Source organism: Giraffa tippelskirchi, chromosome 13 (assembly GCF_054371585.1).
Source record: "Giraffa tippelskirchi isolate mGirTip1 chromosome 13, T2T-mGirTip1v1.2.pri, whole genome shotgun sequence".
Lineage (NCBI taxonomy): Eukaryota > Metazoa > Chordata > Mammalia > Artiodactyla > Giraffidae > Giraffa > Giraffa tippelskirchi.
Genome location: NC_137287.1, coordinates 44,968,709 through 44,992,953, shown reverse-complemented (window position 1 = coordinate 44,992,953; position 24,245 = coordinate 44,968,709). Strand labels below are relative to the sequence as shown.

The 24,245-nt window shown below is 40.6% G+C and overlaps 1 protein-coding gene across 3 annotated transcripts in view; it reads left to right on the top strand.

Moving 5' to 3' along the window:
- SPTLC3 (serine palmitoyltransferase long chain base subunit 3) overlaps window positions 1-24,245 on the top strand; it is a 185,034-nt gene that overhangs the window by 85,649 nt on the left and 75,140 nt on the right. For all 3 annotated transcript variants that reach the window (XM_081553423.1, XM_081553422.1, XM_081553424.1), the window contains 2 exons: window positions 20,733-20,857; window positions 23,657-23,750. In XM_081553423.1, the coding sequence (XP_081409549.1) occupies window positions 20,733-20,857; window positions 23,657-23,750 (219 nt within the window). The remainder of the gene's footprint in view (window positions 1-20,732; window positions 20,858-23,656; window positions 23,751-24,245) is intronic.

Sequence of the window (24,245 nt, the reverse complement as noted above, 5' to 3'; positions counted from 1 at the left end):
TAGTTGGGGGCTAATTACTTTACAATATTGTAGTGGTTTTTGCCATACATTGACATGAATCAGCTATGAGTTTACATGCGTTCCCCATCCTGAGCCCCCCTCCCACCTCCCTCTCCATCTCATCCCTCTGGGTCATCCCATTGCCCCAGCCCTGAGTATTTGTCTCATGCATCGAACATAGAATGGTGTTCTGTTTCACATATGATAATATACATGTTTCAATGTTATTCTCTCAGAACGTCCCACCCTCACCTTCTCCCTCAGAGTCCATAAGACTGTTCTATGCATCTGGTCTCTTATTCTGTCTCGCATATAGGGTTATCGTTACCATCTTTCAAATTCCATATATATATGCATTAGTATACTGTATTGGTGTTTTTCTTTCTGGCTTACTTCACTCTGTATAATGGGCTCCAGCTTCATCCATCTCAATAGAACTGATTCAAATGTATTCTTTATAATGGCTGAGTAATATTCCATTGTGTATATGTACCACAGCTTCCTTATCCATTCGTCTGCTGATGGACATCTAGGTTGCTTCCATGTCCTGGCTATTATAAACAGTGCTGCAGTGAACATTGGGGTACACGTGTCTCTTTCAATTCTGGTTTCCTCAGCGTGTATGCCCAGCAGTGGGATTGCTGGGTCATATGGCTGTTCTATTCCCAGTTTTTTAAGGAATCTCCACACTGTTCTCCATAGTGGCTGTACTAGTTTGCATTCCCACCAACAGTGTAAGAGGGTTCCCTTTTCTCCACACCCTCTCCAGCATTTATTGCTTGTAGACTTTTGGATAGCAGTCTTTCTGATGGACATGAAATGGTACCTCATTGTGGTTTTGATTTGCATTTCTCTACTAATGAGTGATGCTGAGCGTCTTTTCATGTGTTTGTTAGCCATCTGTATGTCTTCTTTGGAGAAGTGTCTGTTTAGTTCTTTGGCCCATTTTTTGATTGGGTCGTTTGTCTTTCTGGAATTCAGCTGCAGAAGTTGCTTGTATATTTTTGAGATTAATTGTTTGTTGCTTCACTTGCTATTATTTTCTCCCATTCTGAAGGCTGTCTTTTCACCTTGCTTATAGTTTCTTTTGTTGTGCAAAAGCTTTTAATCTTAATTAGGTCCCATTTGTTTATTTTTGCTTTTATTTCCAATAATCTGGGAGGGAGTCATGGAGGATCCTGCTGTGATTTATGTTGGAGAGTGTTTTGCCTATGTTTTCCTCTAGGACTTTTATAGTTTCTGTCTTACGTTTAGATCTTTAATCCATTTTGAGTTTATTTTGGTGTATGGTGTTAGGGAGTGTTCTAGTTTCATTCTTTTACAAGTGGTTGACCAGTTTTCCCAGCACCACTTGTTAAAGAGACTGTCTTTTCTCCATTGTATATTCTTGCCTCCTTTGTCGAAGATAAGGTGTCCATAGGTGTGTGGGTTTATCTCTGGGCTTTCTATTTTGTTCCATTGATCTATATTTCTATCTTTGTGCCAGTACCATACTGTCTTGATGACTGTGGCTTTGTAGTAGAGCCTGAAGTCAGGCAGGTTGATTCCTCCAGTTCCATTCTTCTTTCTCAAGATTGCTTTGGCTATTCGAGGTTTTTTATGTTTCCATACAAATTGTGAAATGATTTGTTCTAGTTCTGTGAAAAAAACCATTGGTAGCTTGATAGGGATTGCATTGAATCTATAGATTGCTTTGGGTAGTATACTCATTTTCACTATATTAATTCTTCCAATCCATGAACACGGTATATTTCTCCATCTCTTTGTGTCCTCTTTGATTTCTTTCAACAGTGTTTTATAGTTTTCTATATATAAGTCTTTTGTTTCTTTCAGTTCAGTTCAGTCGCTCAGTCGTGTCCGACTCCCTGCGACCCCATGAATTGCAGCACGCCAGGCCTCTCTGTCCATCACCAACTCCCGGAGTTTACCCAAACCCATGTTCATCGAGTCGGTGATGCCATCCAACCATCTCATCCTCTGTCACCCCCTTCTCCTCCCACCCCCAATCCTACCCAGCATTAGGGTCTTTTCCAATGAGTCAACCCTTCGCATGAGGTGGCCAAAGTATTGGAGCTTCAGCTTCAACATCAGACCTTCCAATGAACACCCAGGATTGATCTCTTTTAGGATGGATTGATTGGATCTCCTTGCAGTCCAAGAAACTCTCAAGAGTCTTCTCCAACACCACAGTTCAAAAGCATCAATTCTGTGGCGCTCAGCTTTCTTCACCGTCCAACTCTCATATCCATACATGACCACTGGAAAAACCATAGTCTTGACTAGATGGACTTTTGTTGGCAAAGTAATGTCTCTGCTTTTAAACATGCTATCTAGGTTGGCCATAACCTTCCTTCCAAGTAGTAAGCGTCTTTTAATTTCATGGCTGCAGTCACCATCAGCAGTGATTCTGGAGCCCAAAAAAGTAAAGTCTGACACGGTTTCCACTGTTTCCCCATCTATTTCCCATAAAGTGATGGGACCAGATGCCATGATCTTAGTTTTCTGAATGTTGAGCTTTAAGCCAACTTTTTCACTCTCCTCCTTCACCTTCATCAAGAGGCTCTTTAGTTCTTCTTCACTTTCTGCCATAAGGGTGGTGTCATCCGCATATCTGAGGTTATTGATATTTCTCCCGGCAATCTTGATTCCAGCTTGTGTTTCTTCCAGCCCAGCGTTTCTCATGATGTACTTTGCATATAAGTTAAATAAGCAGAGTGACAATATACAGCCTTGATATACTCCTTTTCCTATTTGGAACCAGTCTGTTGTTCCATGTCCAGTTCTAACTGTTGCTTCCTGACCTGCATACAGGTTTCTCAAGAGACAGGTCAGATGATCTGGTATTCCCATCTCTTTCAGAATTTTCCACAGTTTATTGTGATCCACACAGTCATAGGCTTTGGCATAGTCAATAAAGCAGAAATAGATGTTTTTCTGGAACTCTCTTGCTTTTTCGATGATCCAGCGGATGTTGGCAATTTGATCTCTGGTTCCTCTGCCTTTTCTAAAACCAGCTTGAACATCTGGAAGTTCACGGTTCACATATTGCTGAAGCCTGGCTTGGAGAATTTTGAGCATTACTTTACTAGCATGTGAGATGAGTGCAATTGTGCGGTAGTTTGAGCGTTCTTTGGCATTGCCTTTCTTTGGGATTGGAACGAAGACTGACCGCTTCCAGTCCTGTGGCCACTGCTGAGTTTTCCAAATTTGCTGGCATATCGAGTGCAGCACTTTCACAGCATCACCTTTGAGGATTTGAAATAGCTCAACTGGAATTCCATCACCTCCACTAGCTTTGTTCGTAGTGATGCTTTCTAAGGCCCACTTGACTTCACATTCCAGGATGTCTGGCTCTAGGTGAGTGATCACACCATCGTGATTATCTGGGTCGTGAAGATCTTTTTTGTACAGTTCTTCTGTGTATTCTTGCCACCTCTTCTTAATATCTTCTGCTTCTGTTAGGCCCATACCATTTCTGTCCTTTATCGAGCCTATCTTTGCGTGAAATGTTCCCTTGGTATCTCTAATTTTCTTGAAGAGGTCTCTAGTCTTTCCCAATCTGTTGTTTTCCTCTATTTGTTTGCACTGATCGCTGAGGAAGGCTTTCTTATCTCTCCTTGCTATTCTTTGGAACTCTGCATTCAGATGAGAATATCTTTCCTTTTCTCCTTTGCTTTTCGCTTCTCTTCTCTTCCCAGCTATCTGTAAGGCCTCCTCAGACAGCCATTTTGCTTTTTTGCATTTCTTTTCCATGGGGATTTTCTTGATCCCTGTCTCCTGTACAATGTCACGAACCTCTGTCCATAGTTCATCAGGCATTCTGTCTATCAGGTCTAGTCCCTTAAATCTATTTGTCACTTCCACTGTATACTCATAAGGGATTTGATCTAGGTCATACCTGAATGGTCTAGTGGTTTTCCCTACTTTCTTCAATTTAAGTCTGAATTTGGCAATAAGCAGTTCATGATCTGAGCCACAGTCTGCTCCTGGTCTTGTTTTTGCTGACTGTATACAGCTTCTCTATCTTTGGCTGCAAAGAATATAATCAATCTGATTTCGGTGTTGACCATCTGGTGATGTCCACGTGTAGAGTCTTCTCTTGTGTTGTTGGAACAGGGTGTTTGCTATGACCAGTGCATTCTCGTGGCAAAACTCTATTAGCCTTTGCCCTGCTTCATTCTGTACTCCAAGGCCAAACCTGCCTGTTACGCCAGGTGTTTCTTGACATCCTACTTTTGCATTCCAGTCCCCTATAATGAAAAGGACATCTTTTTTGGGTGTTAGTTCTAGAAGGTCTTGTAGGTCTTCACAGAATCGTTCAACTTCAGCTTCTTCGGCGTTACTGGTCGGGGCATAGACTTGGATTACCGTGATATTGAGTGGTTTGCCTTGAAAGCGAACAGAGATCATTCTGTCGTTTTTGAGATTGCATCCAAGTACTGCATTTCGGACTCTTTTGTTGACCATGATGGCTACTCCATTTCTTCTAAGGGATTCTTGCCCACAGTAGTAGATATAATGGTCATCTGAGTTAAATTCACCCATTCCAGTCCATCTTAGTTCGCTGATTGCTAGAATGTCAACGTTCACTCTTGCCATCTCCTGTTTGACCACTTCCAGTTTGCCTTGATTCATGGACCTAACATTCCAGGTTCCTATACAATATTGCTCTTTACAGCATCGGACTTTGCGTCTATCACCATTTGTTTCTTTAGGTAGATATATTCCTAAGTATTTTATTCTTTTTGTTGTTTTTAGAAGTGGTTTTTAAAGTCAGAGAATAAAATGTAAATTTGCTCTGTACAGTAGACAATAGTGTATTAATAATAATAGTACTGGGACTATATAAGCAAATCCCCTGTTTTAAGGAAATAGTTAAATATTTAAGGGTAGAAAAGGCATCATGATTGTAAGGTATGAAATAGTTCAGAAAAAATTACATATATAAAAAGAGAATGGTGTTTAAAGAAGCATACTAAAATGATAACATTTAGAGAATCTGAGTGAAAAGTATTTAAGGATTCTTGGTAATGTTCTTACAGCTTTTCAGTATGTCCAAAAGTACATCAAAATAAACTGTTTAAAAGAAAAAGTGTGAAACATAACTGTATTGTGCATGTGGTCAGAGGTTATGTACAGGTCATTTGATCCACTTAAAAATTCTCCTCTTATTGAGATTATTTGTGACAGGAAAGCTCATCATAGTTATGTATCCATGCCTCACTTAAGGCTTTTGTTTGCATGGGATTCTAATTATCTATTAATGTTTTAACCTTCCAAGGGGTCAAAGTTTGCTCAAAATTAAGGCCTGGGAAGGTGGGCAGATAAAAATGGTTTCTGTTATTTTACTGGACTTCATCAGCATGAGAGTTCTCTTGACCCAGCAGCAGTGGCCAATATTCAGAGTGGCAGTGTGTTCTAGACCCATTTCAGACACCACATCTGGCTTCTAGGCTTTTCTCTGTTTCATAGGAAAACAAAGGTACTCGGGAGGCTCTATAGCCCCACAACCCCTACTAGACTGGACACAACTGGACTAAGCAGAGAGCAGCTATCCTAGGAACTTTGTGGTGGAGGGCTGAGAGGTGGGGTCCTTTAGGTGGAAGGGTTGATGCTCCTTCTACTGCAGGAATCACCAGTTCAAGCCCAGTGGCTCAGAAGTGGGCTGGGAGCCATGGCACAGTAGGAGGGGCCAGATGAGAAGGCTGGCAGGTTGCCACCATAAATGACCACCTACTCCTTGCTCACATCTAAGGAACAATTGACAGACAGGATATTCTGGATGAAAAGTGACTACAGTCACAGTTTGGAAAATAGTTTTCACGTATGCTGCATAGGCAAGGTTGGTGGTTGTGAAACGGGCTTGTTAATAACACCCATGCTCTTTCCTATTAACCAGTGTCAATATCATGGCCAATATCATTAAAAAATCAACTGAAATATGGAGTTCATAATTTGCTACTTTTCCTTGAATCTGATTTTTATTGATATGACTGATTGTGGCATAGCTTGTGCTTGGCATGCAAAAACACTGCTGAGAGAGCCGCCAAGAGGACATACCCAGCTTGTATTTATTCTTTTATCACAAAGTAGATTTCCAGTAGGCACTGAATAAATAAACCATCAGGATAAGAGTAAGTGTCAATATAGGCACAATGTCACAATTTGAATATCTATTCTTACCAGCCTAGGTGTGGTTGTTATTGACTTTCAGAGACTAAAGAAAAGATGAAAGTCATCACAGAGGGAAAGAGAAATAAAGATTTATTTGTACCTTCAGAATCTGCCTGCCAATGCAGGAGACTTGGGTTCGATCCCTGGGTCAGGAAAATCCCCTGGAGAAGGTAATGACAACACACTCCAGTATTCTTGCCTGAGAAATCCCATGGACGGAAGAATCTGATTGGCTACAGTCCATGGGGCCACAAACAGTCCGACACGATTGAGTATGTACACACACAGTATCAGTTAGGACTATAGCTCTGCTTTCTTGGGATTTAAAAAAAACGCCCATATTTACAGATCAGCAACAAAATGTCGACTATAATTCTAGAATTCCTAATGCTCTCAGATCAGTAACTGCCACTTGACAGGACTCAGGCATTTGCATTCAACCAGGGCATGGCTTGAACTTTGGTAGAAACAAGCGAGTTAAGTTTCTAGCACCCATATTTTTTCCCCAAGGTCCTCCTACATTTTTATTTCCTTTTTTCAGTTTTAATATTTTTATTGAAGTATAGTTGATTTACAACACTGTGTTAATCCCTACACTTTTATTTCTTGAATCCAAAGAACAGGAGCAGGAAAGCAGCAGTCTATTAATGTGAAGGAGGCATATTATTTCTTTTTTCTTAAAATCCTCACCCCATCCCAGACCAGCCTAGTCTAACTTTGGAAGTCTTGGCTTCCTAGAGTAGAAAACATCTAGCCATCCTGGAAATCTCTCAAATCTGTTGATGAAATTTGAACAATGGACACTAATCAGAGAAATTCCATGATCATGGGAGTTGGGAGTGGGGACTATTCTACAAATTGAAACAGGTAAAGCCCTAGATGCAAAACCACTAATAACTTGTAACCCATCTATGAGACATAGAAACTGATATATATGAGAATTTACTAACCACCAAACCACTGGAAATTCATAAGACTGGTTTCTAGGGACCTAATATGTTCACCTGCATTTCCTCCCTTCTTCTTCTCCTTGAGTCAAGCTAAGGAAAGAGACCTGGTAGAGGGCAGTTTCTCAGGCTGTTCGTAGACACACCCACTTCCCATATTATCTTAAGGACTTTTCGTGATGTAACTGTTATATATAGGTCCCTAAAACATCAGATTTGGGGAAGACGTAAGTGGAGGAAGACAGCACAGAGATTCACCATGAAAACCTACTCATGCTATTCTGGGTGATGGGGCCAGGACACTGCTCTCCCCTGACCTCTGGGCAGGAAAAGCTCATGGAGAAGGTTACCCAGCTGACAAAGTTTGGGAACCCGCCATCCTCACTGGAGGCCTTCCTCAGGAGTCAGTGTTCCCAACCTGATGCTCCCTGCCTGGTGGCCTGCTGGCCCTGGCAACACAAGGCTTCTTGACATTTTTCCCTGTGCCATCCCCTCCTTTAGCCTCAGTCTTGGCTTCCTTTTCCATCAAAAGACAGCATGCAACTCAGCAAGCACCTGTTATGTGTCAATACTGCCATAGGCACCATGGTTGCCAAAACAAACATCCCACACCCAGTATCTGCACTCTGGAGGCTCTTCCTGTAATAAGATGGCCCCATGAACATCCCCAGTGAAACTTACTAAGTGCTATAATCATTCTGTGATGAGGCTCATGCAATCTCAGGGGAGAAAATGATCAAGTTTGCCTAGGGAAGCTGAGATGGCATCCGAGAAAAGATGTTATGTTAGGTGGATCTCAAAGAATGACTCAGAGCTGCAGAAACTCATTCTAGGTGGAGGAAAGAGCACTCCCAAGGTCAAGGATGCCTAAAACAACCCTGCTCCCAATCTCTCCAGCAACTGCCAAAGGCCATCCAGCTGTTTAGTGGAAGAGCTGGCATCAAAACCAGTTCCCCTATGGCCAAGCTGGTGGTTATCTCACCATCAGTTCTTGGAGTTGTTCCCTTTAGGATCAGTCTCTGCTAGGTAAAAACAAGTCTGACAAATGTGTCCACATTTTATCTTTAAATTTCAGTTTCTTTTATTCATACTATATCTTGAATAATAAAGTTTTCAATTACAATTTAAATTTCTAACTATTCACCACCCCCAAATCTTGAGTGAAATTGACCCTGCTAGAATGTTTCTTTTCTAAACAATGTTTTCAGACAGTTTGGAGGATAAAAGAATTCAGATTTAGGAAAAAGGCTACCAGCTAGCTGTTGTGACCTCTCAAGAAGAGCAAAGATGGGTCATCAGATATTCTTTTTTATGTTAAATGCAAAATAAAATTTTCAGCTCACCATGCAATGTTTTCTAAAGTTTAACCCTTCATCAGTTTAGTTCAATAAGCAGGCTGATTTACCAATTTAGATAAAATTCTGATATCACACTCTGTATAGTCAAATGTGTTAATAGAAACATGTTTATAATAGTCCTAAATATGCTAACAATATTCCTCTAACTTAAATCTGAGTTAAATCTGCTCCCTTGTTCTGTGAATGCAAATTACAGCATTTCTCAATTTGTACATTTTTTATTCTGTGTATCACTTAGAGAAACAAAAATAAAATGCAAGACGTGTAATTTAAATTTTTTTAGTAGCTACCTTTTCAAAAGTTTAAAAAAATCAGGCAAACTTAATTTCATAATACATTTTATTTGACTCAATATATCCCAAATATTACCATTTAAAAAGTTAATCAATAAGTAAAATATTAATAAACTATACTGTTATTTTTATTGTTTTGTACTATCTTCAAAAAATAGTGGATATTATACCCTTCCGTGTGTGCTCAGTTGTTCAGTCGTGTCCGACTCTTTGCAACCCTGTAGACTATAGCCAGCCAGGCTCCTCTGTCCATGAGGATCCTCCAGACAAGAATGCTGGAGTGGGTTGCCATTTCCTTCTCCAGGGGATCTTCTCGACCCAGGAATCGAATCTGCGTCTCTTGTGTCTTCTGCATTAGCAGCCAGATTCTTTTACCCTTCCAACACATGTCAGTTCAGACACTAAATTTTCATTGGTTAAAGTGAAATAAATGTCAAATAATCTGCCTAAAACAGTAAAATTGTGTTTAGTAGAGAATATTTTACAGAGCTTCAGTTTTAACATTTAAATTAACTAGAATTATATCAAATGTAAAACTCAGTACTAACCATGTGTAGTTGATGGTTACAATACCAGACAGTATAGATCTAGAACTTAGAGTGATGGCAAGCATAAGACTATGGGAGCATTGACACTCTCCGTAAGGCCTGAGGGATTATACACAATATGGGGAGAGGGGATGTTAGAATCTCCATACTGTTCTCCATAGTGGTTGTATCAACGTGTATTCCCACCAACAGTGTAGGAGGGTTCCCTTCTCTCTACAACCTCTCCAGAATTTCTTGTTTGTAGATTTTTTGATGATGGCTATTCTGGGGTGTGGGGCTTCCCACGTGGCGTTAGTTGTGAAGAATTCACCTGCCAATGCACAAGACAGAAGAGATGCGGGTTCATCCTTGGTTCGGGAAGATTCCCTGAAAGAGAGCATGGCAGCTCCAATATTCTTGCCTGGAGAATCCCATGGACAGAGGAGCCTGGTGGGCTGCAGTCCATGGGGTCACAAAGAGTCAGATATGACTGAAGCGACTTAGCACACACGCACACACACACATTCTGGGTGTGAGGAGGCATCTTATTGCAGTTTTTTTATACAATTGTATTTACTTATTTATTTTTGGCTCTGCTAGGTCTTTGTTGCTGCGCAGGCTACTCTCTAGCTGTGGTGCACGGACTTTTCATAGCAGTGTTTTTTCTTGTTACATAACACAGGCTCTAGGGTGCTTGGGCTCAGTAGCTGAAGCACATGGGCTCAGTAGTTTTGCCTCCTAGGCTCTAGAGAACAGGTTTGATAGTTGTGGCTCATAGGTTCAGTTGCTCCGCAGCATGTGGGATCTTTCCAAATCAGGGATCAAAACCATGTTTCCTTCGTTGGCAGCAGGATTCTTCACCACTGAGCCACCACTGAGCTACAATGAGCCCTCATTGTAGTTACTTTTTTTCTTTTTTCATTTTTTTAAATAAATTTATTTATTTTAGTTGGGGGCTAATTACTTTACAATATTGTAATAGTTTTTGCCATACATTGACATGAATCAGCCATAAGTTTACATGTGTTCCCCTTCCTGGACCCCCCACCCACCTCCCTCCCCATCCCATCCCTCTGGGTCATCCCATTGCCCCGGCCCTGAGCCTTTGTCTCATGCATCGAACATGGAATGGTGTTCTGTTTCACATATGATAATATACATGTTTCAATGCTATTCTCCCAGAACGTCCCACCCTCACCTTCTCCCTCAGAGACCATAAAATTGTTCTATGCATCTGTGTCTCTTATTCTGTCTCGCATATAGGGTTATCGTTACCATCTTTCAAATTCCATATATATGCATTAGTATACTGTATTGGTGTTTTTCTTTCTGGCTTACTTCACTCTGTATAATGGGCTCCAGTTTCATCCATCTCAGTAGAACCGATTCAAATGTATTTTTTTTAATGGCTGAGTAATATTCCATTGTGTATGTGTACCACAGCTTCCTTATCCATTCGTCTGCTGATGGACATCTAGGTTGCTTCCATGTCCTGGCTATTGTAAACAGTGCTGTGATGAACATTGGGGTACACGCGTCTCTTTCAATTCTGGTTTCTTCGGAGTGTATGCCCAGCAGTGGGATTGCTGGGTCATATGGCAGTTCTATTCCCAGTTTTTTAAGGAATCTCCACACTGTTCTCCATAGTGGCTGTACTAGTTTGCATTCCCACCAACAGTGTAAGAGGGTTCCCTTTTCTCCACACCCTCTCCAGCATTTATTGCTTGTAGACTTTTGGATAGCAGCCATTCTGAATGGTGTGAAATGATACCTCATTGTGGTTTTGATTTGCATTTCTCTACTAATGAGTGATGTTGAGCATCTTTTCATGTGTTTGTTAGCCATCTGTATCTCTTCTTTGGAGAAATGTCTGTTTAGTTCTTTGGCCCATTTTTTGATTGGGTCGTTTATTTTTCTGGAATTCAGCTGCAGAAGTTGCTTGTATATTTTTGAGATTAATTGTTTGTCTATTGCTTCGTTTGCTATTATTTTCTCCCATTCTGAAGGCTGTCTTTTCACCTTACTTATAGTTTCCTTTGTTGTGGAAAAGCTTTTAATTTTAATTAGGTCCCATTTGTTTATTTTTGCTTTTATTTCCAATATTCTGGGAGGTGGGTCATGGAGGATCCTGTTGTGATTTATGTCGGAGAGTGTTTTGCCTATGTTTTCCTCTAGGAGTTTTATAGTTTCTGGTCTTACGTTTAGATCTTTAATCCATTTTGAGTTTATTTTTGTGTATGGTGTTAGGAAGTGTTCTAGTTTCATTCTTTTACAAGTGGTTGACCAGTTTTCCCAGCACCACTTGTTAAAGAGATTGTCTTTTCTCCATTGTATATTCTTGCCTCCTTTGTCGAAGATAAGGTGTCCATAGGTGCGTGGGTTTATCTCTGGGCTTTCTATTTTGTTCCATTGATCTATATTTCTATCTTTGTGCCAGTACCATACTGTCTTGATGACTGTGGCTTTGTAGTAGAGCCTGAAGTCAGGCAGGTTGATTCCTCCAGTTCCATTCTTCTTCCTCAAGATTGCTTTGGCTATTCGAGGTTTCTTATATTTCCATACAAATTGTGAGATGATTTGTTCTAGTTCTGTGAAAAAAACCATTGGTAGCTTGATAGGGATTGCATTGAATCTATAGATTGCTTTGGGTAGTATACTCATTTTCACTATATTAATTCTTCCAATCCATGAACACGGTATATTTCTCCATCTCTTTGTGTCCTCTTTGATTTCTTTCATCAGTGTTTTATAGTTTTCTATATATAAGTCTTTTGTTTCTTTCGGTAGATATATTCCTAAGTATTTTATTCTTTTTGTTGCAATGGTGAATGGTATTGTTTCCTTAATTTCTCTTTCTGTTTTCTCATTATTGGAGTATAGGAATGCAAGGGATTTCTGTGTGTTAATTTTATATCCTGCAACTTGACTATATTCATTGATTAACTCTAGTAATTTTCTAGTAGAGTCTTTAGGGTTTTCTATGTAGAGGATCATGTCATCTGCAAACAGTGAGAGTTTTACTTCTTCTTTTCCTATCTGTATTCCTTTTATTTCTTTTTCAGCTCTGATTGCTGTGGCCAAAACTTCCAAAACTATGTTGAATAGTAGTGGTGAAAGTGGGCATCCTTGCCTTGTTCCTGACTTTAGGGGAAATGCTTTCAATTTTTCACCATTGAGGATAATGTTTGTTGTGGGTTTGTCATATATAGCTTTTATTATGTTGAGGTATGTTCCTTCTATTCCTGCTTTCTGGAGGGTTTTTATCATAAATGGATGCTGAATTTTGTCAAAGGCTTTTTCTGCATCTATTGAGATAACCATATGGTTTTTTTCTTTCAATTTGTTAATGTGGTGTATTACATTGATTGATTTGCGGATGTTAAAAAAACCTTGCATTCCTGGGATAAAGCCCACTTGGTCATGATGTATGATCTTTTTAATGTGATGTTGGATTCTGTTTGCTAGAATTTTATTAAGGATTTTTGCATCTATGTTCATCAGTGATATTGGCCTGTAGTTTTCCTTTTTTGTGACATCTTTGTCTGGTTTTGGAATTAGGGTGATGGTGGCCTCATAGAATGAGTTTGGAAGTTTACCATCTTCTGCAATTTTCTGGAAGAGTTTGAGTAGGATAGGTGTTAGCTCTTCTCTAAATTTTTGGTAGAATTCCGCTGTGAAGCCATCTGGTCCTGGGCTTTTGTTTGCTGGAAGATTTCTGATTACAGTTTTGATTTCCGTGCTTGTGACGGGTCTGTTAAGATCTTCTATTTCTTCCTGGTTCAGTTTTGGAAAGTTATACTTTTCTAAGAATTTGTCCATTTCTTCCAAGTTGTCCATTTTATTGGCATATAGCTGTTGGTAGTAGTCTCTTATGATCCTTTGTATTTCTGTGGAGTCTGTTGTGATCTCTCCATTTTCATTTCTAATTTTGTTGATCTGATTCTTCTCCCTTTGTTTCTTGATGAGTCTGGCTAATGGCTTGTCAATTTTGTTTATCTTCTCGAAAAACCAGCTTTTAGTTTTGTTGATTTTTGCTATGGTCTCTTTTGTTTCTTTTGCATTTATTTCTGCCCTAATTTTTAAGATTTCTTTCCTTCTACTGACCCTGGGGTTCTTTATTTCTTCCTTCTCTAGTTGCTTTAGGTGTAGAGTTAGTTTATTTATTTGATTTTTTTCTTGTTTCTTGAGGTACGCCTGTATTGCTATGAACCTTCCCCTTAGTATTGCTTTTACAGTGTCCCATAGGTTTTGGGTTGTCGTGTTTTCATTTTCATTCATTTCTATGCATAATTTGATTTCTTTTTTGATTTCTTCTGTGATTTGTTGGTTATTCAGAAGCGTGTTGTTTAGCCTCCATATGTTGGAATGTTTAATAGGTTTTTCCCTGTAATTGAGGTCTAATCTTACTGCATTGTGGCCAGAGAAGATGGCTGGGATGATTCAATTTTTTTGAATTTACCAAGGCTAGATTTATGGCCCAGGATGTGATCTATCCTGGAGAAAGTTCCGTGTGCACTTGAGAAAAAGGTAAAATTGATTGTTTTGGGGTGGAAAGTCCTGTAAATATCAATTAAATCTAATTTGTCTATTGTATCATTTAAAGTTTGTGTTTCCTTGTTAATTTTCTGTTTAGTTGATCTATCCATATGCGTGAGTGGAGTATTAAAGTCTCCCACTATTATTGTGTTATTGTTAATTTCCCCTTTCATACTTGTTAGTATTTGCCTTATATATTGTGGTGCTCCTATGTTGGGTGCATATATATTTATGATTGTTACGTCTTCTTCTTGGATTGATCCTTTGATCTTTATGTAGTGTCCTTCTTTGTCCCTTTTCACAGCCTTTATTTTAAAGTCTATTTTATCTGAAATGAGTATTGCGACTCCTGCTTTCTTTTGGTCTCCGTTTGCATGAAATATGTTTTTCCATCCCTTCACTTTCAGCCTGTGTGTGTCCCTAGTTTTGAGGTGGGTCTCTTGTAGACAGCATATATAGGGGTCTTGTTTTTGTATCCATTCAGCCAGCCTTTGTCTTTTGGTTGGGGCATTCAACCCATTTACATTTAAGGTAATTATTGATAAGTATGATCCCGTTGCCATTTACTTTGTTGTTTTGAGTTCGCGTTGAAACATCCTTTCTGTGTTTCCTGTTTAGAGAAGATCCTTTAGCATTTGTTGGAGAGCTGGTTTGGTGGTGCTGAATTCCCTCAGCTCTTGCTTGTCTGTAAAGCTTTTGAATTCTCCTTCATATCTGAATGAGATCCTTGCTGGGTACAGTAATCTGGGTTGTAGATTATTCTCTTTCATTACTTTAAGTATATCCTGCCATTCCCTTCTAGCCTGAAGGGTTTCTATTGAAAGATCAGCTGTTATCCTTATGGGGATCCCCTTGTGTGTTATTTGTTGCTTTTCCCTTGCTGCTTTTAATATTTGTTCTTTGTGTTTGATCTTTGTTAATTTGATTAATATGTGTCTTGGGGTGTTTCGCCTTGGGTTTATCCTGTTTGGAACTCTCTGGGTTTCTTGGACTTCTGTGACTATTTCTTTCCTCATTTTAGGGAAATTTTCAACTATTATCTCCTCGAGTATTTTTTCATGGCCTTTCCTTTTATCTTCTTCTTCTGGGACTCCTATGATTCGAATGTTGGGGCGTTTCATATTGTCCCAGAGGTCCCTGAGGTTTTCCTCATTTCTTTTGATTCTTTTTTCTTTTTTCCTCTCTGCTTCGTTTATTTCCATCATTCTATCTTCTACCTCACTTATCCTATCTTATGCCTCCGTTATTCTACTGTTGGTTCCCTCCAAAGTGTCTTTTATCTCCTTTATTTCATTATTCATTCTATATTGACTCCTTTTTATTTCTTCTAAGTCCTTGATAAACATTTCTTGCATCTTCTCAATCCTTGTCTCCAGGGTATTTATCTGTAACTCCATTTTGCTTTCAAGATTTTGGATCATTTTTATTATCATTATTCTAAATTCTTTTTCAGATAGATTCCCTATCTCCTCCTCTTTTGTTTGTTTTGGTGGGCATTTCTCATTTTCCTTTACTTGCTGAGTATTTCTCTGCCTTTTCATCTTGTTTAGATTGCTGTGTTAGGCGTGGCCCTTCTGTATTCTGGTAGTATGAAGTTCCTCTTTATTGTGGAGGTTCCTCACTGTGGGTGGGGTTGGACAGGTGGCTTGTCAAGGCTTCCTGGTTGGGGGAGCTTGTGTCCGTGTTCTGGTGGGTGGAGCTGGATTTCTGCTCTCTGGAGTGTAATGGAGTGACCAGTATTAATTTTTGAGATGTCTATGGATTTGGTGTGCCTCTGGGCAGCCTGTATATTGATGCTCAGGGCTATGTTCCTGTGTTGCTGAAGAATTTGTGTGGTATGTCTTGCTCTGGAACTTACTGGCTCTTGGGTGGAGCTTGGTTTCAGTGTATATGTGGAGGCTATTGGATGGTCTCTTATTATTTAATGTTTCCCCTGGCTTTCAGTCTTATTCTTGCAGTAGCCTCAAGACTTCTCCATCCATACAGCATCAATAATAAAACTTTTAGGTTAATGGTGAAAAGATTCTCCACAGTGAGGGATACCCAGAAAGGTTCACTGAGTTACATGGAGAGATGAGGTGAGGGGAGGGGTTGAGGTGGCCAGGAGGGGAAGAGGGAAATTCAAATGAGGAGAGAGCAATCTAGCCAGTAAGCACTTCCCTCTGTGCTTTCCACAGTCTGGAACCCTCAGAGTGGTTCACAGAGATACATAGAGAGGGGGGAGGAAGGTAATAGAGGTGAGCATGAGTAGAAAGGGAGGAATCAAGAGGGGAGAGAGAGGTCTGGGCAGTATCCTCTTCCTGAAGTGTTCTCCGGTACCCAGAACACCCTCAGAGATTCACAGAATTGGGTTGAGAAGAGAAGGAGGAGGGTGGGAGATAGAGGTTCCCTGGGGGAGAAGAAAGAGCATCAATAGGGGGAGAGAGTAATCAGGCCAGTGATCACACTCCTGAGTAAAAATGGGTCCTAAAGATTGGGTTCTTAAATGTACAAAACTGATATCAAATATGTAAAACAAAGATTAAAAATCAAGAGTAGAGGTTAGACTCTTATAAAACTTACAATATAAAAAAAGAAGAAAAAAAGGAAACAGTGTAAAAAGAAAAAAAAAACAGTAAAACAGTAGAAAAAGAAACAGTAAAAAAAGTAAAACAGGAAAAAAACAGTAAAAAAAGAAAACACAAAAAGTATAAGATGTATGTACGCAGTTTGCTTCAAAAATAGGGTTGTTTTTTTTTTTTGCAAGTTAATAGTGGGTTATGAAAATGAAAGTTAAGGGTGTAATAGAGGACTTGAAGAAAAAGGAAAGAAGAGAAAAAAAATTTTTTTTAATTAAAAAAAGAAATAATAGTAAAAAAATATATATCCCAGACTTTCTCTGGCGCTATTGTGAGCAGTGTGGGGTCTGCTCAGTTTCAGATAGATCCTTGTTCCTGCTTATACTTTTCAAGATCTATAGGTCCCTTTCAATGCAGTCGGTATTAACTACAGGGATTTTAATGTGTTGGCCTGTCACTTCCAAGACGCTTCCCTCTGTTTATTTGGCTTCTGTTTGGAGGTCTCTTCAGTATCTAATTTCCGCCCTGCAACAGAGGGGTGGAGGTGGTCTCTTTAGGTTCGCTTGTTCAATCGTGCTGTGGGGAGGGAGGAACACTGCAAACCTGGCGTGTGTGTGGTGAGCTCGCAGTGTCTCGGCCGCACTGGCTTCGCCCCCGCTCACGGCGTGTGTGCTTTCCCCGTCTACCCTGCTCAGGCTTCAGGTTACTCAGCCGGGGAGCGGGCCCTGAGCTGCGTGCACTTCCCAGGTCTAAGCCGCTCAGGTTCAGGCTCCCGGTTACTCCACAAAGGCGCAGACTCGGTTTCGCCCGCGGCTTGTGCCGTTCCCGGTCGGAGCTGCCCAGGCGGCCAGGAGTTTGGCGAGCGCGCTCTCCCCTGTTGGGGCGGTGCGGCTTATCACCTCCCTGGTCCCCGCCTCGGTTTACGGGCGTGCCCGGCTCCGGTGTGCTTTGTGTCGGTTCTGGGGAGCTGGTCTCTGGCTGCGACCCTCCCGGCGGCTGTCGACCCTCCGGGATCTCAGGCAGTCTTTGCTTAGAAACTGGGAGCCTGTTTGCAGTTTGGTAGGGGGTGCCCTCTCTGGGGCCAAGTTTGCCCCTTTCCGGCTCTGGCGGGCCCCGCCTGCCTGCTGTGTCCGGCGGGGGATGGGGCGGTCCGCAGCCGGCTAGCTCTCCTCTGGTATCGCTCAGTCCTTTGTTCTGTGAGCGGGCCGGCAGTGCCTTAGAGTTGGGCTTTTCGCGGGATAGTTCTCTCTCTCTGGCTGTCCCACAGTTTAGGTTACTATCTCACGTTAGCTCCCTCAGATTGCCCTCAGGGCACTTGGGCCCGGTCCTTACCCTAGGCAGTACCGCCCGCTCCTCTCCGTTCAGCCCCCACTTGCTGGTGGCGGATGATGCGAGCGTCTGGGGTTCTTTGCTGGGAGTTGCTTTAGGCACGTAATCCGTGGGTTTTATTTATTTTTTCTCCCAGTTACGTTGCCCTCCGAGATAAGAAATCTTCCCCCACACCCGCTGGTGAGAGGGTTTCCTGGTGCTTGGAAATTTCTCCTCTTTTACGACTCCCTCCCCGGGACGGGTCTCCGTCCCTAACTCTTTTGTCTCTCTTTTTATCTTTTATAATTTCTCCTACCTCTTTTGAAGATAATGCTCTCTTTGTGGATGCCTGACGTCCTCTGCCAGCCTTCAGAAGTAGTTTTGTGAAGTTTGCTCAGCATTCAGATGTTCTTTCGCTAGATTTGTGGAGGAGAGAGTGGTCTCCCCGTCCTATTCCTCCGCCATCTTAGCCCCGCCTCTCTGGGTCTCGATTGTAGTTTCGATTGGCATTTCTCTAATAGTGATGTTGAGCATCTTTTCACGTGCCTCTTGGCCATCTGTATGCATATATATGGAATCTAGAAAAAGAAAAGTAAAGGTGAATGTATTTGCAAAGCAAAAATAGAGACATAGACAAAGAGAACAAAAGTATTGACACCAAGAGGGGAAGGGAGGGAGGAATAAATTGAGAGATTCAGATTGACATATATTCACTACTATGTATAAAATATATAACTAATGAGAACCTACTGTATAAAGCATGGGGAAAATAGTAAAAATAATAATAATAATAATAAAAAAGAAGTGGTCAGAGAGTAAGCTTTTAAAGGTGCAGGAGTCATAAAAATGTGAACTTTGGAGTTAGACTTGACTGTCTCTGTTGATTTTTATCTGTTACAGCTTCCCACCTCAGTTTTCTTATCTGTAAAGTAATAATACCTGCATTATTGGGCCCTTAAAATTAAATGAGATAACTTAAAGAGTGGGCTTTGAAATCTAGCACATTCCAAAGGTTCAATAAATTATAGCCTGATTGCATGTATGAAAGTCATGAACTCTGCATTTAAGAGTGGGGACTCTCTGAGGGAGTTAGAATTTAATTATTTGTGGGATGTAGGGTGGGAGGAAAGAGGAATTGTGGCATTTTTTGTAAATTTTATTACATTATAAAACACATACATACAGAAAATTGCACCAATCATAAGTATAAAGTTCAGTGGACTGTCACAAAACAAACATACCCATGTTCAGTTCAGTTCAGTCGCTCAGTCATGTCCGACTCTTTGCGACCCCATGAATTGCAGCACGCCAGGCCTCCCTGTCCATCACCAACTCCCGGAGTTTACCCAAACCCATATCCATCGAGTCAGTGATGCCATCCAACCATCTCATCCTCTGTCGTTCCCTTCTCCTCCTGCCCCCAATCCTTCCCAGCATTAGGGTCTTTTCCAATGAGTCAACTCTTCACATGAGGTCGCCAAAGTATTGGAGTTTCAGCTTCAACATCAGTCCTTCCAATGAACACTCAGGACTGATCTCCTTTAGGATGGATTGATTGGATCTCCTTGCAGTCCAAGGGACTCTCAAGAGTCTTCTCCAACACCACAGTTCAAAAGCATCAATTCTGCGGCGCTCAGCTTTCTTCACCGTCCAACTCTCACATCCATACATGACCACTGGAAAAACCATAGCCTTGACTAGACGGACCTTTGTTGGCAAAGTAATGTCTCCACTTTTAAATATGCTATCTAGGTTGGCCATAACCTTCCTTCCAAGGAGTAAGCGTCTTTTAATTTCATGGCTGCAATCACCATCTGCAGTGATTTTGGAGCACAAAAAAATAAAGTCTGACACTGTTTCCACTGTTTCCCATCTATTTCCCATGAAGTGATGGGACCAGATGCCATGATCTTAGTTTTCTGAACGTTGAGCTTTAAGCCAAATTTTTCACTCTCGCCTTTCACTTTCATCAAGAGGCTCTTTAGTTCTTCTTCACTTTCTGCCATAAGGGTGGTGTCATCTGCATATTTGAGGTTATTGATATTTCTCCCGGCAATCTTGATTCCAGCTTGTGTTTCTTCCAGCCCAGCGTTTCTCATGATGTACTCTGCATATAAGTTAAATAAGCAGGGTGACAATATACAGCCTTGACGTACTCCTTTTCCTGTTTGGAACCCGTCTGTTGTTCCATGTCCAGTTCTAACTGTTGCTTCCTGACCTGCATACAGGTTTCTCAAGAGACAGGTCAGATGGTTTGGTATTCCCATCTCTTTCAGAATTTTCCACAGTTTATTGTGATCCACACAGTCAAAGGCTTTGGCATAGTCAATAAAGCAGAAAGCACCCATGTAACCAGCACCAAGATCTAGAAACAAAACATCCAGAACATCTCAAAGCTCTTTGCCTGCTTCCAACAAAAGGAACCACTTTTCTGACTTTTAGAACTTCTTTGGTGGCTCAGAGGTAAAGAATCCGCCTGCCAGTGAAGATGTGGGGTTTCATCCCTGTGTTGGGAGGATCCCCTGGAGAAGGAAATGGTAACCTATTTTAGTATTCTTGCCTGGGAAATCCCACGGACAGACGAGCCTGGCGGGCTGTGGTCCATGGAGTCAGACATGACTTAGCAACTAAACAACAGCAGCAAATAGCTGCCTCCTAACACTGGCACTATTGGGTGTTTTTGTCTGTTTGTAAACTGTAAGTGGATTCATACAATATGCGTGTATACATATCTGACTTTTTTCACTCAACCACATATTTGTGACGTTTTCCATGTTGTTGCACGGGACAATAGTTTGTTTTTTCTCATTGCTGTGCTGAATTCTACTATATAAATACCCCCCACAGTGTATTGACCCATTCTACAGTATATGAGTACTTGAATTGCTTCTGTAATGGGTCTATGGCCAACAGACCTGCTATGAGCACTCTTCCATGTGTCTTTGGCGATGGGTAAGCATTGGAATTTGAGTTTTCAATCTTCAACTTGTTGAGAACAAGAGACTCATCCACCCTATCATTTCATGTGCAGGAACCTTGGATAAGCATAAAGAGCTGGAGGATCTCGTGGCTAAGTTCCTGAATGTGGAAGCTGCTATGGTATTTGGGATGGGATTTGCAACAAACTCAATGAATATCCCTGCACTCGTTGGAAAGGTGAGACTTTGTTAACACAATTGTCTTCTGCTCTGTTATTCCTGAGAAAAGCTGAGTAGATCCTTTGTTAGAGGTGTAGCTGAGAAGTTTCTTTTCTTAGGATTGGATGTTCAACTTTTTGAATATACGTACTATTACCAACCAGGGTCCTTTCCTAATCAATAGAAATTGATGAGACCAGACAAGAGATTAAGGCAAGGCTTTGTTGGGGCCCCAGGAGCAAAAATAAGTAAGAGGCTCCCTTACTTGCTCACTCCCTGAAGGGAGATGATCTGGTTTCTTGCATGGGGTGAGGATAGAGGTGGGTCCAGAGGTCAGGCTGAAGGGATGGCTTGGTGATCTGCCCACTCTTGTGGTGATGTTGTGTGCAGGGGGTATGTGCAGTACCCTGGTTTTGCTCCCAGTGCTCTGCTTTTTCTCCTGGCTCTTCAGAAGTGGCAGTTGGGTTTTGTATTTTGTTGTCCATAATTTGCAGTGTATGCATACAGCTATTTTTTATTCCCACAAAAATAGTTTCTTTGTACTTTGTTTCTTGAGGACGCAGAGAGGTTTGTCTAGGTACAAGCTCTGCAGCAAAGGGTCCTAGGTCCATGTCCCAGCCTGTGTCAGTCCCAGCTGAGCCCAGCAAGTTTCTTCATCATGATATTCCAGTTATAGAATCTCAGCTCTAAATGTGAGTCAAAATTCCTCTTCAGTGACAGTTTAGCAAAATCAGTTAAATTTCTAAGCTCCTGAGTCACCATGTTCAGTGCAGCAAATGATTGTTAAGCATTTATTTTGACAAAACTTTTTGCTTATGTAATTCACTTTTTCATTCACTCAGAAAGTCACTTATTGAGAATCTGCTGTGTCCTCCAGTGAGGTAAGATGTAAGGCATACAAAGGTGTACAAGACCTTTGTCCTGTAAATTCATATAGTTTACAGTTTAATGGGGTATAGTGTCCAACTCTATGCAATCATATGAACCATATCGCGCCAGGCTCCTCTGTCCATGAGATTCTCCAAGCAAGAATACTGGAGTGGGTTGCCATGCCCTCCTCCAGGGGATCTTCCCAATCCAGGGATCAAACCCACATCTCTTATGTCTCCTGCACTGGCAGGTGGGTTATTTACCACTAGTGCCACCTTAGAATCAATATTACAGAAAAGGTGTGCCCATAAATGGGGAGGGACAAAATAATTCTTTCAAGAAAAGCTGGGATGCCTGTGCAAAGAAGGTGACATGAGAACAGAATCTGATACTTATCTGTTTAGATAAGTAAGTTATTTCCTTAAGAGAAAGAAATGGAAGTATCATGTATAAAGCACTGAAATTTGAAAGAATTAGAACAGAAGAGAGTGGATGAAGAAGAAATCAGAATGAGGATGGGTACCAAGTTGTAAAGAACTTTGCAGCATAAATAGTGCTAGAGTGTTGGAAATTCTTCTGGAGAAAACTGGAGAGTTGGTTGCCTCATTTCACTAAGCAAGTGCCATAATCAGATTTCTATTTTTAAAAATCTGACTCATGGCAACTAATATAATGCAATATATAATCTTTTATTGGATTTTGCACTGAAAAAACAAAAAAAAAGAAGGAAATGAAACCTCTACAAAAGACTTCAAGACATTTTTAGGACCGTTGACAAAGTTTGAATTATATATTAAGTGATGACTCCTTATGACCCCATGGACTGTAGCCCATAGGATCCTCTGTCCATGGAATTCTCTAGGCAAGAATACTGGAGTGAGTAGCCATTCCCTTCTCCAGGAGATCTTCCCAACCCAGTAATCGAACCCTGGTCTCCTGCACTGCAGACAGATTCTTTACCACCTGAGCCATCAGGGAAGCCCATTTTAGGTGACAGCATTGTATTAATGTTTAATTATGATCACTGCATCGTGATCGTGTAGGAGAATGTCCTTTTCCCTAGTAGATACATGTTAAAGAATTTGAGAGTGAGATATGATGATTTACAACTCTCATATGTTCACGAAAAACTTACAAATACACACACAATGTCTGGAGTATGGAGATGTGAGAATTTTGCTTGCTTTGGCCTCAAAAACTTAAAATGTATCATGTGTGAAATTTCTAAAATATAAGGAGGAACTCAAAGATTCTGGATGGCCACAAAGGAAAAATGTTTTTTTGTTTTTTTTTTTTTGCACGTCCCTGCATTTTGAATATGGTTGGGCAATTTCATAATTTAGAAATCTTTAAATTAGTAAAGAAAAATAGTTTATAAACATTCATTGATAAGCAGTAAGTTAGACTGAACTTCTCTCCTTGCCTCAGACTGAATTGCCATCCATACTTTTCCAGATACAGTTTTTAACTGTAAAGCAGTGATGCTTCTGTCTACGTGGACGTTACTATAATGTGGAATGAGAATCATAAAACAAGAGCTTGAAATGTCTTGCAGGAAAAAAAAAAAATGAACTAACAACCCTGCCTTCTAGGCACAGTTCTTCAAAACCATTTCAAATACTCCAGCATGAAATTGGAAAATCCCAGCAAATCCACACCCCACCCAAAAGTATATTCATTTTCCTGTCAACCATCATTCCTGTAGCATAAAAATAATTCAAAAAGATGTTACTCCCTTAAGAGGATCCCCATCTCCATCAGCTAATTGCTCTTGAGGATCTTATCCATGCAAACATATAAACACCCACCTAAACTCTTGGCCTTTTAAAATTAAAGAGGGCTTTGGGAATCCATGTTACAGGTCTTGAAGTGCGGTCCTATTTCCGTGTGTTTCTTTCCCTTTATTTTATTTACTGGCCTGTGTTCCATGTGCTTGTTTTCTACATAGGGATGCCTCATTTTAAGCGATGAGTTAAACCATGCATCTCTAGTGCTTGGGGCCCGACTCTCAGGTGCGACCATAAGGATCTTCAAACATAACAGTGAGTATCAATGATTTTATCCAAGAGGTACCACTTGCTTCTAGACAAAAGTAAAGATTATTGATGCAGCTTTGTCCTTGCTCTTCAAACTGGGAGCTTAGCTAATGAAACACAGTTATGTTTATATTTACTACTGGCTTGTTAACCTCCGGTGACCTGGAACAAATGGTTGAACTGCATTAAACACCCAGATTGCTAAGGGTAACCCAAACATATTAGTGTCACTGTCATTAATGGTCTTGCTGAAGCTATGGCAGTACTCTTAGAGTGTGTACAATTATCAGAAGTGTAAAATTGCCTCCTTTTTTGTAACTCTGCCTTGGGAAAGTTTGGAGACTTAAGGTTTTTTTTTTTTTTCAGTTTAGTTTTTTTATCGAAGTATAGTTGATTTATAATGTTATATAAATTTATCATTTATATTGTTAATTTCTGCTGTACAGCAAAGTAACTCAGAAATGGATCAGTGGTAAAGAATACTCCTGCCAATGCAGGAGA